The following is a 13,834-nucleotide window of genomic DNA, read 5'->3' as shown; positions in this document are numbered from 1 at the left end:
CTCGAATATGAATATACGAAACTGGCAAACAAACACACACATACAAAGGAGGAGTCCAAGAACTAATAGCTCGATTCTGCAGGCACAAATACTAAACACACACACACACACACACACACACACACACACACACACACACACACACACACACACACACACACACACACACACACACACAGACGCCGGGGTTTAGTCCACTCAAATAAAACAACAAATAATCTATTCATAAATAAACAAGTGTGAAAACAAATTCGATTTCAAAAACATCAACACATGTACCAACTAACCAAAAAAAAAAATTGTCTCCCCTTCCCCCATCCCTTTAAATCCTAGCTTGAAATCCGTATCATTAGTTCACAGCTGGGAGCCTCCCCTCACCCCCCCCCCCTCCAGCTAGTTAAGCTGGGCCATTAATCAATGTTGTTACCCAAACTGCCACTGGCACTTGAATCACAGCCTGGCACTTAGTCCTTCTCTTGCTCTCTCTGTGCTGGAGAGTCCGGCTCGGACACTTTGTTGTTACATTGGCTCGTTTCCTGCCACTTAGTTCCTCTCTTGAGTCATTGACTGTCACTTAGTTCCTCTATTGAAAATATATATATATATATATATATATATATATATATATATATATATATATATATATATATATATATATATATATATATATATATATATATGGAACATAATATTGTTCTTGTACCAATGAATCATTGGTACAAGCCATTATTCAACATATATATAAACAAAGAAATTAGTAACTTTTCCTTGTTGCATATTCTGTTGCAGAAGGTCTTTAAAAAGCTGGATAAAAGTAGACATTGCTTCATTTAACTGCATAGTTCAGCTATATATATATTTTTGGTTAATTTTAAGTAAAATTAAATAAAAAACGAGCTATAAAAAAGGGCGCTAAATGTTCGGCCATTTGTTGGGGGAAATTAAAGCCAAATTTCGGCCAGATGAGCGGACGAACTCAGAAGGCGAAAGTTAGTGGGCAATATGTCAACAGGACAAGAATGTAAACACCCTTGTTCCTATGTTTGGTGTCATTAGCTTGCTCATATGAGAGGGAGCGTTCCTCCTCCTGCTCCCACTTCATCTCTCTCTCTCTCTCTCTCTCTCTCTCTCTCTCCCTCTCTCTCTCTCTCTCTCTCTCTCTCTCTCTCTCTCTCTCTCTCTCTCTCTCTCTCTCTCTCTCTCTCTCTCTCTCTCTCTCTCTCTCTCTCTCTCTCCCTCCCTCCCTCTCTCTCTCTCTCTCTCTCTCTCTCTCTCTCTCTCTCTCTCTCTCTCTCTCTCTCTCTCTCTCTCTCTCTCTCTCTCTCTCTCTCTCTCTCTCTCTCTCTCTCTCTCTCTCTCTCTCTCTCTCTCTCTCTCTCTCTCTCTCTCTCTCTCTCTCTCTCTCTCTCTCTCTCGTTACTTTGTCTAGCTGTGTGTGTGTGTCTCGTTGGTGAAAATATTTGGTATGCTTCGTTCCTCTCGTAGAGCACCGCTCCTGTGCCAGGTAAGTCCACTAGGGGCTCATTATAGCCCGTGCTACTTGCCCCGCTCCTGTGCCAGGTATGTTACAAGCTCACCATAACCTGTGCTACTTGGAACTTGTTCCGAGTAGCTCAATCTATAACAACAACAACAGTTCATCTCGTCTCTCTTTGTCTCCCTTCTCTAGACCATGAGCATTTCACAAGCGCTTGTGAGGCAGCCTTGAGGCCAAGTTATGTAAGTTGGCATAACACAATTTAGTACAACAGTGCCAACATGTATTTCTGTTCTTGTATTCTCATCTGGCTCTTCCTCCTATTCCTCCTCTTCCCCCTCCTGCTGCCTTTTCTCTGATATTTTTCTTATCCCCCAAACCACATTCAGGTAATTATAAGACTATTTTTAACATAGAAGTGTCATTCTTCAGAAGTGTCCTCTTGTTCTGTGGGACCAAGACTGTAAGCAGTCGCGTCGAAATGATTGTTATGAAAGACTAAGTGTGAGTGAGTGTGTGTGTGTGGTGTTGAGAATTGACGTGAGTATATGCTGTTCTAATTTATGCAACAATTGTCTCACGTTCGTGGCGACCCATGTGGGACCCCTGGTCGATTCACTCGCAAACGCCTTTAGCAGGTTAGTAGTGGTGTCTGTAAGGCTGGAGACACTTGAGTTCAAGGTTGGTGTGCCCAGCTGAGAATCACATTGGAAATCCTGGAAGTTCTCAGAAACTGCAGTAGTTTTATGAAGGTGTGTAGTGAAGCGTATCATATAGATGGAGTATTTAGATAATAAAGCTCACGAGGTTGAAGTGCCTAACCACTTGGGCAGGACGGTAGAGCGACGGTCTTGCTTCCTGCAGGTCGGCGTTCAATCCCCGTCCGGCCAAGTGGTTGGGCACCATTCCTTCCCCCCGTCCCATCCCAAATCCTTATTCTTCCAAATGCTTTTTAATCGTAATTACTTGGCGCTTTCCCCTAATAATTCCTTCCTTCATGAGGTTGAAATAGTGTTCTCTGGGACAAGTACAGATCCTTCTGTGTAATTAGCTTTATGTATGACAGTTTGTAGAGTAAAAGGGAAATCCCCTAACCATGTATGTAGGATTAAGTGTAATAAATTAGTTACTTTAATTACCTATTGTATCTGTGATCCCTTCTCTCTCATGTATATATATATGTCATCGCCATCAAGGGGAAACATATTCGTGCTAACGCTACATCAAACAAATATTCATGTGATTCGAGACCCTAATTCCCTGCCTAACAGGTTGAGTTGGACACGACCAATAATCCGCCAGGATTCACTGGGATTCTGTGTTTATTGCTCTAAACTCTGTACCCCAGGATAACTCCTGCGAGCTGTCGGACACATGCAACTGGCGATATTACAAGCAGAGGTTGGCCCAGGAAAAGTAATTTCGGACACTGATAATGTTTGTTTACAGGTTGCCACCGAGCTTAGAATACAAGTTCTACTCTGTGCTTTTGCGACTAAAGCTCAGGAATGTGGACTTCTTATCTCTGTACAGAAAACTCGGTCTCTCATTCTTTGCGCTATACCGTAACAAAAGTATCATAAAAATAGGAATGCTTTTGACAACTGGGAGACCTGCAGATTCCTTGGGATCTACTTGTGTAAGGAATGTGATGAAATGCAGGCGATGAGTCACAATAACGTGGCTAAAGTATGTTGACCAGACCACACACTAGAAGGTGAAGGGACGACGACGTTTCGGTCCGTCCTGGACCATTCTCAAGTCGATGATTTCAATGTGATGAAATTATAACTTGAGGTTGTAAAAGCATCTTGAACACCTGTGGTTGAGTACTTAATGACTCAATAGTTTCCATAACCGCTGTATTACCGATTGAAGTAGCAGAGACGCAGATGAATATGGATCACATGATCTGCACTGCGGAAAATCAGGGGGTTGGCACTCGAGACTTTACGAAGTCAACGACATCATTAAGAGGAGCCTTGCCTCTGCCCAGTGTCCAGCAGAGAGAGAGCCTTGCAATCTAATGTATTTCAATTCTTCTGCCTTTGTTGGTCGACTGGATGGACTCACACTATGCCCATGGAGATATGGCAGACAATTGACATGGGGCTATACTTGTATACCCACCTTGGCAGCTATATTCATCACCCTCTCTGTCAATGAAGCAGAAGCCGAGGCCACACGCAGAGTGGCCCCTCGCATGTTGGGGCCACGTGAGTAACTCAAGCTCACATTTGTGTTACTCACGTAGCCTCGACATGCAAGATGATTCAATGAAATATCTGTCCCCAAAATTGACTACCGAATGCTGTCAGGGGTTGGGTTAAGGGTCTGATGACTTCCAATCCTTTTGAATAGTCAGTGTGGTCTAGCGGGTTAAGTACTGGATACGCTAAGGTGCATGGCTGTCTGGGTTCGAATCCTTCAGGGGTGAGGAGTTTTCGGTTGAATGTTGGCTTGGGAACCATTCAAGCTTGTTCACACATACACACACACATAAATATATATATCGTCACCATCATCACAATCCTCATCACCACCGCTGCCACCATTACAAAATGCTCATCAGTATAGCCACCATTACCGTCACCCTCGACACTATCAGCCTCACCATCTTTGGTTTTCCTCTCCAAACTTTGCCGCGGGAGCTGTTTTTACTTGATAACATTATTCTCCGGCTTGGTCGTCAGCTCAGCGGAGCGTGCGGACAGATATCGGAACCGATTTGTCTCACTCAGAAATTTTGTTTGGGAGAGGAGCTGTGTGTTCGGAATGGGGGAAGGGAGGGGAGGGAGGGGTTGTTCGAAAAGGGGAATGGAAGGGGGGGTGTTCGTGTTTGGAAAGGGTAAGGAAAGGAAGGGGGGATAGGGTGTTCTCACGTAGTTGTGCTTGTGGGGGGTTGAGCTTTGGCTCTTGGGTCCCGCCTCTTAACTGGTGTGTGTGTGTGTTAATGTTCGTACGGAATAGGGAAGGAGGAAAGGGTGTTTGTTGTTACTGGTGAATAATATCCTTTTTGTAATTCATGATTTGGATATATCTACTCTATCGACTTTCCGAAAAATCTTCACCAAACATGTGAGTTACGAAACCTGTGCATCTTTCCTCAATCAGAACGGCTCAGTTTGTATTTATCAAGCACGTTATAAGCCGTCATAATTGAGGAGAGAGATCTACAGGTTTCGCAAGAGGACGCGTAAATGCTTGAGAAGCAACAGGTGAAAGTGGAGCCGCCTGGCGGAGGATCAGGTGATGCTGAGGGCGCCCGCATGATGGCGCGGGAGTCTGCCGCGTATAATGGCGGTCTCCAGCCATAGAGACCTTCGTCTGGGCATTGGGGCGGCGGCTGCTTGCTGGTCATTGTCTCTGGTGGTAGCGAGAGCTTTTGTGTGCATTGGGGATTTGTGTGTTGTGTTGGTTGGGGTGTAGGTGGTGTAGGTTAGGGTGTAGGTGGTGTTGGTTAGGGTGTAGGTGGTGTAGGTGGTGTTGGTTAGGGTGTAGGTGGTATTGGTTAGGGTGTAGGTGGTGTTGGTTGTGGTGTAGGTTAGGGTGTAGGTGGTATTGGTTAGGGTGTAGGTGGTGTTGGTTGTGGTGTTGGTGGGGGTGTAGGTGGTGTTGGTTGGGGTGTAGGTGGTGTTGGTTAGGGTGTAGGTGGTGTTGGTTAGGGTGTAGGTGGTGTTGGTAGTGGTGTTGGTGGGGGTGTAGGTGGTGTTGGTTGGGGTGTAGGTGGTGTTGGTTAGGGTGTAGGTGGTATTGGTTAGGGTGTAGGTGGTGTTGGTTGTGGTGTTGGTGGGGGTGTAGGTGGTGTTGGTTGGGGTGTAGGTGGTGTTGGTTAGGGTGTAGGTGGTGTTGGTTAGGGTGTAGGTGGTGTTGGTTGTGGTGTTGGTGGGGGTGTAGGTGGTGTTGGTTGGGGTGTAGGTGGTGTTGGTTAGGGTGTAGGTGGTGTTGGTTAGGGTGTAGGTGGTGTTGGTTGTGGTGTTGGTGGGGGTGTAGGTGGTGTTGGTTGGGGTGTAGGTGGTGTTGGTTAGGGTGTAGGTGGTGTTGGTTAGGGTGTAGGTGGTGTTGGTTGGGGTGTAGGTGGTGTTGGTTGGGGTGTAGGTGGTATTGGTTGGGGTGTAGGTGGTGTTGGTTAGGGTGTAGGTGGTGTTGGTTAGGGTGTTGGTGGGGGTGTAGGTGGTGTTGGTTGGGGTGTAGGTGGTGTTGGTTGGGGTGTAGGTGGTGTTGGTTGGGGTGTAGGTGGTGTTGGTTGTGGTGTTGGTGGGGGTGTAGGTGGTGTTGGTTGGGGTGTAGGTGGTGTTGGTTGTGGTGTTGGTGGGGGTGTAGGTGGTGTTGGTTGGGGTGTAGGTAGTGTAGGTGGTGTATGCTGGTGTTCCTGTAGTTCGAATACAAAAGCCAGAGGAAGCACTGTGGTTCATAAGCTATTCAAACACTGTACCTATCATGTAACCACTGTAATGGTTCTTTTGTATATTTTAAAAATAAATTATTATTATTATTATTATTATTATTATTATTATTATTATTATTATTATTACTATTTTACTATAAGGGGAGGGGTCAATACATTACCACTGGGCGCGTTAGTATGCATAAAGAAGTAATGGACTGTGGAATATTCGTCTTATTCCTGAAGGGAAATTCACAGTTCCCCTCGTCACTGCCCAGTTTCCCCTCTGTTGTACATGCCTACAATCCCTAGCTGTCCATTATACCCCTCGCTTTCCCCCTGCTCTTCTGTTTTTTCCCCCTTACCCTTCTCTTGACCTTGTACTTGCCTATCAGAAGTTACCTAGCGGTGACGACGAGGAAGTTAGGTTTAATTTTTCATGTCCTGCCCAGTTGCTTTGTTGTATCTCTTGTGTTATGTGTTATATCTTGTTGTATCTGTTGTGTTATGTGTTATATCTTGTTGTATCTCTTGTGTTATGTGTTATATCTTGTTGTATCTGTTGTGTTATGTGTTATATCATGTTATACCTGTTGTGTTATGTGTTATATCATGTTATACCTGTTGTGTTATGTTATATCTTGTTATACCTGTTGTGTTATGTGTTATACCTTGTTATCCCTGTTGTGTTACAGCTTAACTATTCTGACGTTGAGAATCGTTGTCGAACCTGTCCTTGAAGATGTGGATGGAGGTGGCTTCCACATCTTGTCATAAAGTATTCCACTTGTTGACCACCCGAACAGAGAGAAGAGTATTTCCTTACATTTCTTCCCTCTCGTTTATGTTTCCAGTTTCCACTTGTGTCCTCTTGTCCTATTTCTCTCAACTTAAAAGAGAGAGACTTTGCCCACCTTCTCTACTTCCCCATCAGTATCTTGTACGTTGGTATCATATCTCCTCTATTTTTTTCTGTCCTCCCAGTTTATATATAGTCTATCTTTTTTTCTGTTCCAGTTCCTTCAGCCTATCTTCATAGCTTATCTCGCTTAGCTCTGGCACTGACCTAGTTGCAGTTCTACTTGTATGCTTCACAAGGTTTGGATTCCGGTATTGGACTATCAAAAGCTATCTAGAGTGCCTTCAAGGCGTCTTGATTTAGTTTCTAAACGACGTTCTAATGTTGTCAGCGTCCCATATGCTGCTGATGTTACCCTGTCTATGTGGGACTCTGGTGTTGGAATTATATCCACTTTCAAATATATTTTTCTCTCCGATTCTTGAAGTTGCTTTACACTTATGGCAGACACCTTTTAGTCTTCTTACTCCTTTTCCCCATCTTTATTGCCTTACATTTATTAGGATTCAACTCTAGCAACCATTTGTTTGCCCACTCCTGGAGTTTGTAAAAGTCTTCCTGTAACATTCTTCAGGCCTATTTTGTAGGGCTGCATCTACAAGTTTTTCTCTCCATGTTTCATCATCCCCCGAGGGCGGTCTTAACTTATCCAGTCTATTTCGCTGTGATTGATATCCCCAAATATTAGAATCCTGTTTCCCCTTACCCTTCTCCAATCCTTCTACTTCCCTTACCCTTGTGCTTCCCCTTTCCCTTTCTTCCCCTCACACTGGCCCCCCCCCCCTTCCCGCCAGCGCTCTTCCGTTTTCTTTCCCAACGCCCCCCTCTTACCTCCCCTTCCACATTCTCCCTCGCGGTCATTATGAAGAAATTGTGAACTTGGGCCGTTAGTGTCAATTTGTTGGCAAGTTCCCGTGGTGATGTGTGGTGTTGACTCAGCTGGTGAGTGGTGGTGATGAGTGGTGAGGCTGTGGTGTTAACTCATGAGGTCCATGTGGTAATGGGTGAGAGATGGGAGGTGTTGGCTCATCTGGTGTATGGGTTGATGGGTTGATATTGGGTGTTGACCCAACGCCGCAGTGAGTCTATATATATATACACTCTTTCCCCCTACCGCCAGCGTCGCCTGCGGCTGGCTCCCGTTGCCGCAAGCTCGAAGAGCCGCAGGAACATCCTTCTTGTACACAGTCCATCAGGGAGTGGAGACGAGGAATGTTAGAGTCTCGCCTAGCTGGCTGTCGAGTTTTTTGTCTCATTTGTTACTCTTTGTGGCCTGTCTGGGTTTTGGGCTCGTGGGTGGTGACTTGTCGCAGTCTACCCTTCCTCCCGTAGTTAAGTGGTGGTTAGATTGTTGTGTTAGTGTATCTCTCTCTCTCTCTCTCTCTCTCTCTCTCTCTCTCTCTCTCTCTCTCTCTCTCTCTCTCTCTCTCTCTCTCTCTCTCTCTCTCTCTCTCTCTCTCTCTCTCACACACACACACATTATATATATAAGCATACAGGCCCTGATCTCACTATGGATACTAAAAGAGGCAGTTGCAGCATTGTGTGTACCCCTAGCTATAGTCTTCAACTCCTCACTATAAATGACTAACTTCTTGACATTGGGACAGCTGCAATTGTGGTACTTACATTCAAGAAAGGAGGAAGACAGGGTAAGGGGTACCCTTGGGAACTGAACTGAACTACACTGAACTACAGGGTAAGGGCACCCTTGGGAACTACAGCTCCAAACGGCAAAAAAGGAGGAATCCTGGATAAGAGATGAACAAATATTGGGAAAGCAGCAAAGGAGATGAGTATACTAGGTTGTGGAACTGGAAAACGTTTCACAATGGTTGTTGAAAGAAGTCACAAATGCAATTATTCTAACTCAAATGTTACTGTTCTTTTTAATGATTCATTTCCATCTCTGTGACGGACATACGAACACACCCTCCATCTCTCGGAAACTTTGGTCGCCTGCTGAGAGCCCGAAGCAGCCCTGGAAGACTGTACAACCATTGACAGGAACGATGATAGGTTTGGGCTTCTTTATATGACAGTTTAGCTGCTGAGATATCTTATCCAGTTAAGGGTATTAAGGCTTTTGGCGCTCAGCTGTTTTTACACCCTTGTGTTTTTCTCGCACACTCTCACTTCTTGGGCCCACTCTCACTTCTTGGGACCACTCTCACTTCTTGGGACCACTCTTACTTCTTGGGACCACTCTCACTTCTTGGGACCACTCTTACTTCTTGGGACCACTCTCACTTCTTGGCCCTGTCACTTCTTGCTCTCTCTCATCAGTCATTCCTATTACCTTCATCTCTGTCCCATTTTACACTACTAACATCACTTCCCTCTCACATTCTGTCATTCTCATCCCATGCCACTTCCCCATTCCCCCCCCCCCTCTCTCTCTCTCTCTCTCTCTCTCTCTTTCTCTCTCTCTCTCTCTCTCTCTCTCTCTCTCTCTCTCTCTCTCTCTCTCTCTCTCTCTCTCTCTCTCTCTCTCTCTCTCTCTCTCTCTCTCTCTCTCTCTCCCTCTCTCTCCCTCTCTCTCCCTCTCTCTCCCTCTCTCTCCCTCTCTCTCCCTCTCTCGCTCAGCACCAGCGAGACCCGGCAGGTGCTCAGCATCACCTGGCAGACAATGGCTAAACATCTCCTCTCTCTCCAACTTGCTCCTCCTCACTCCTCCCTTTCCACCGTTCTTGCTTCTGTCACTTCCGTCTTTAGTCCTTCCATCCTTACTCCCGTCTTCTCTTCCGTCTTTTGGTCAATCATAAACTTATTCATACTTGCAAATTCACTCCACCTGAATTGGAGTGAATTTTCAGATGAATTCAGAGGGGCGTTATATGGGTGTATTGATTTATTTTATGCCCAAAATGCCCCACTGTCGCTACCCTTGTAGCTTCACCCCTACCCACCCACCCCCACCCCCACCCCACCCCCACCCCCACCCCACAACCCATTTTCCCTTACACCACTAACGGCTTTGTTGTTGCTGTTTAAGATTCGCTACTTGGAACAAACAGTTCCAAGTAGCACGGGCTATGGTGAGCCCGTAGAGGACTACACTTACGGCTGTCTTGTAGAACACTCACACACACACATTCTTCTCTCCTATCACTCCTCTTCCCCTATTCCTTGGTCTTGGTTCTTACCGTCTTCCTACCTTCCTTAGGTCCTTTTGTATAATATTCATTCTCATTCTCGCTTCATTCTCTCTTCTGCTTCCCTCCACCCCCTCTTCTTTCTCCATTCCCCCCTTCTCTTGCTGCTCTTTCTCTTACCCTTATCTTCTCTCTCTCTCTCTCTCTCTCTCTCTCTCTCTCTCTCTCTCTCTCTCTCTCTCTCTCTCTCTCTCTCTCTCTCTCTCTCTCTCTCTCTCTCTCTCTCTTCTCTCTCTCATCTCCGTTCTTTATCTCCCAATTCTCGCCTCCGTTCCTCGTCAACTTTCTCCGCCTCCTCTATACATGCCGTTTGTGTTGCAAATCTCACTGTGTCCTTTTTTATTATTAAGCCTTTTGCCTCATTTTCATCCCCCCCCCCCTCATCCACCCTCTCTCACCCCCCCCCCCTTCCACACCTCAGTAATTGCTCTACCTCTCTAGTGGTTCCTTTCTCCCTGAAACAACTCTCCTTAGCACCCACATCCCACAGCAGACTCTACTTCTGACTTTTCTCCCCTCCCCCACACCCCCTCCATATCTCACCCCCTCCAAAACCTCTCCCCCTCCCCCCTCCCTCCCCAAATTCTTCCAAGCCTCTACCATCTCGCTGTTCTCATTTCCTGTACCTAATTATCCACCCTCCTTACCTTTGCTCTTCTCCTCAATTCCTACTGTCACCCCCTCCATCCATCACCCCTCACCTTCCCTCACCCGACACCCCCTCACCTTCCCTCTCCCCTCACCTTCCCTCACCCCTCACCTTCCCTCACTACCCCTCACCACGCCCGCATGCTTCCTCAACCATTAAGTGTTGGAGCATGCTGGCAGCTGCCTGGCTGTCACCTCACTTACCACCTCTGTCTGCTCCCCTAGACCTCCCCTAGGCCTTCCCTAGGCCTCTTTACACCCCGTGTATGACCTCACGCTCGTGGGGTAGGCGGCTCGAGTCTGCTAGTGCCCAGGTGAATGAAACGCAAGAACAGATAAATGGTCATATTCACTCCCCGCGGGACTATCACACTAGTGAAGCAGACTATTGTATTGTGAAGATCGCTAGGTTGAAAGAGGAAGCACATCTTAGTAACTTGGACAAAGATTTTCAATGAGACATCCAAGAGGAGAGAGTCCCACAAGGATTGGTACCAGAGCCCAACCTCTTCCTTATATACACAAACCACCAAATGGAGGAAATAGGCTATTGTATATCATTGATGATGATACAATACTGATGAGAAGGCTTTGGCGCATTAAGCCTTCTTCCCATACAGTACTTCCCTGATACAATACTTCCCTGATACAGTATTGTATCATCAAGGAAAGGATGTCAGTGAGAGGTTAGGTAGATATACAGAAGGGTAAAACTAGAGAGAGAGAGAGAGAGAGAGAGAGAGAGAGAGAGAGAGAGAGAGAGAGAGAGAGAGAGAGAGAGAGAGAGAGAGAGAGAGAGAGAGAGAGAGAGATCCCAAGGTGGGGCTCCAGGTGTGGGGAATGACTTGCATGGTCACGTTGTTGATGACATTGGAATGTAACTAGATGACTGTATGTATCCAGGTTACTTTTATGTATCCAGGTTTCTTGTATGTATCCAGGTGTCTTATACGTGTTCTGTAGGTATCCAGGTATCTTTGTGTGTCATATATGTGTCCTCCAGGTGAGGACAACACATCAGAAAATGAAAACGTTGTATCCAGTTTTCTGAGGTGTCGTAGCTCAGTCGATTAAGGCAGCGTCTGAGATGCTCTCGGACGCAGGTTCGAATCCTCGACACGGCCCTTGTGGATTTGTTTCTTCTGAGGTGTGGTTTGGCCATTAATCTTTCCAGCAGTGAGTCTTCTAAATTTTCAATCATATTCCACACTTTTGAGGTTTGATTTTGTAGTGTGTTTAGTGGTTGTGGTGTTCGTGGAGCTCCTGGAGTGTCTGATCATAGCTGGAAACCCAAAGGAGTCGTGGAATTATATAAGGAAGGTGCTTGTAACCTGTACGGGGGTGTTCAACAAGTGGAATGCACTGAAAGAAGAAGTTGTAGAAGCCACCTCCATCCTGTCACTCCGCTGTTAGGTAAACACTAATTTGTTAGGCAAGAACATCATTCTCTGAATCTTTGTTACCCATGTCACTGTAAAACCAACCTACCTACCTACCTACCTACCTACCTTCCTACCTTCCTACCTAGCTACCTACCCCTTCCCTCGGCCTTTCCATTCCGTTCCCTTCATCTTCCATTCCATTCCCGGGTTCCTCTCTCTCCCAGGCTCCTCTCCCATCGCAGTAATTAAAAGCTTGAAGACTCTAAGTTAGTTGTGTCCATCGAGATGTAAGATTTCTGTGGTCACAACACTGTGCTCCACTGAGTCTTTGTCTCTTTCTTCTCTTGCCAATGACACAGAATACAAGGACACAGGATACAAGGTAAATGCACCAGGTAAGTGTACCAGGTCATGGGAGTATACATACATGTATCCACCGTCCACAGGTGAGTTCTTGTCTCCTCCTCCTTCTGTTGTTTGTTGTTGTTGCTATCTCTTATCTTTATTCACCTGCTCGTATTCACGAAGCTACCGTGCATGGTGCCAATGTTATCCACGGCACTCTTATGTTGGCGTTCTTAATCTTCTCATCTGTGGCACTGGCTTTGGTTTTCTTACTTTCCTCTGTAGCGCTCTCCAAGAAATTGTCCTCTGGAGCGTTAGCTACTGTGACACTGGAAGAGCATGTCTGAAGCACTGGAAGAGCATCACTGTGACACTGGAAGAACATGTCTGAAGCACTGGAAGAGCATCACTGTGACACTGGAAGAACATGTCTGAAGCACTGGAAGAGCATCACTGTGACACTGGAAGAGCATCACTGTGACACTGGAAGAGCATGTCTGAAGCACTGGAAGAGCATCACTGTGACACTAGAAGAGCATGTCTGAAGCACTGGAAGAGCATCTTCGACACCGAAAGACATTTCTGTGACATCGTCATCTTAAAACGTACAGTCACATGCTCTTAAGAATGTTTGCTGTTAAGAATATTCCCGGAGAGAATGTCTCGTTCTCCTCTGCTTAAATTTGTAATAGCACCCCGTATATAATCTGTTTTCCACATTCTGTCTGATCTCATTAAACCCGATGATTCAATATAAATAATCAATTATCATTGATTATTGCCTTTACACTGGAGACTTTCGGTGCCGTGGAGAGAGGAGGGGGGGGGAGGACCTGCTGCATGGGTAACAGCTTCTCCCCCCGTAGTATCAACCTACCCTGGCTTTGTGCCCTGGAGAAGCCACTCCAGACCGACAACCAGAGTACAGTTAAATAGTCTCCTGAGACTGATGGATGCCTACTACTACTACTACGACGACGACGACGACGACGACAACGACGACAACGACGACGAACTTGAAGAAGGGTAAAGTAACTTGAGGGTCAAAAAGTCAAAATTCAAGCCGGGCAGCAGACGGAGCCAGACACGATCCTGGGCTCATTTGCATGTAGATCAGGTCAGGCCGGCTATAAACTAGTTAGCCTTCATTAGTCCGGTGTGGGACCAGGTCAAATTACCCAATAACAGGGAATGGTCTTCCCTGCACCTCGACGCTGTCTCCACCAATAAGATGAAGCTCCTCGCATCACCCTTCAAGACGCTGCTTGGGGAGGTCCCTGTTTTTATTTTTTGTTAAGGGATGTAATGGAGGTATGCATATGAGACATTTGTATACTCTCAAGGTATGTTAGTGTTGTATATGGCCTGCCTTCACTTATATATATATAAGTGAAGGCAGGCAGATATATATATATATATATATATATATATATATATATATATATATATATATATATATATATATATATATATATATATATATATATATATATCCTATCTTTGCTTGAAGAAATCCAGCGATCCCTCATCTGTTGTTACTTGGTAATTTATTCCATAAATCATCAAGCATTAGAACTCTCC

The 13,834-nt window shown here is 45.7% G+C and overlaps 2 protein-coding genes across 2 annotated transcripts in view; one reads left to right on the top strand and one right to left on the bottom strand.

Annotated features, from left to right (window-relative positions):
- The window catches only part of LOC123769507 (mucin-22-like), a 100,135-nt gene extending 96,453 nt beyond the window's left edge, over positions 1–3,682 (bottom strand). The window contains exon 1 of the mRNA XM_069316941.1: positions 3,608–3,682. Coding sequence (XP_069173042.1) covers positions 3,608–3,682 — 75 coding nt within the window. The remainder of the gene's footprint in view (positions 1–3,607) is intronic.
- Positions 1–13,834, top strand: part of Orc1 (origin recognition complex subunit 1) — a 404,967-nt gene that overhangs the window by 279,122 nt on the left and 112,011 nt on the right. The window lies entirely within an intron of this gene.

The sequence above is a fragment of the Procambarus clarkii genome, chromosome 86 (assembly GCF_040958095.1).
Source record: "Procambarus clarkii isolate CNS0578487 chromosome 86, FALCON_Pclarkii_2.0, whole genome shotgun sequence".
Classification (NCBI taxonomy): domain Eukaryota; kingdom Metazoa; phylum Arthropoda; class Malacostraca; order Decapoda; family Cambaridae; genus Procambarus; species Procambarus clarkii.
The sequence above is the reverse complement of the archived record's forward strand: the minus strand, read 5'-3'. Positions and strand labels throughout refer to the sequence as shown.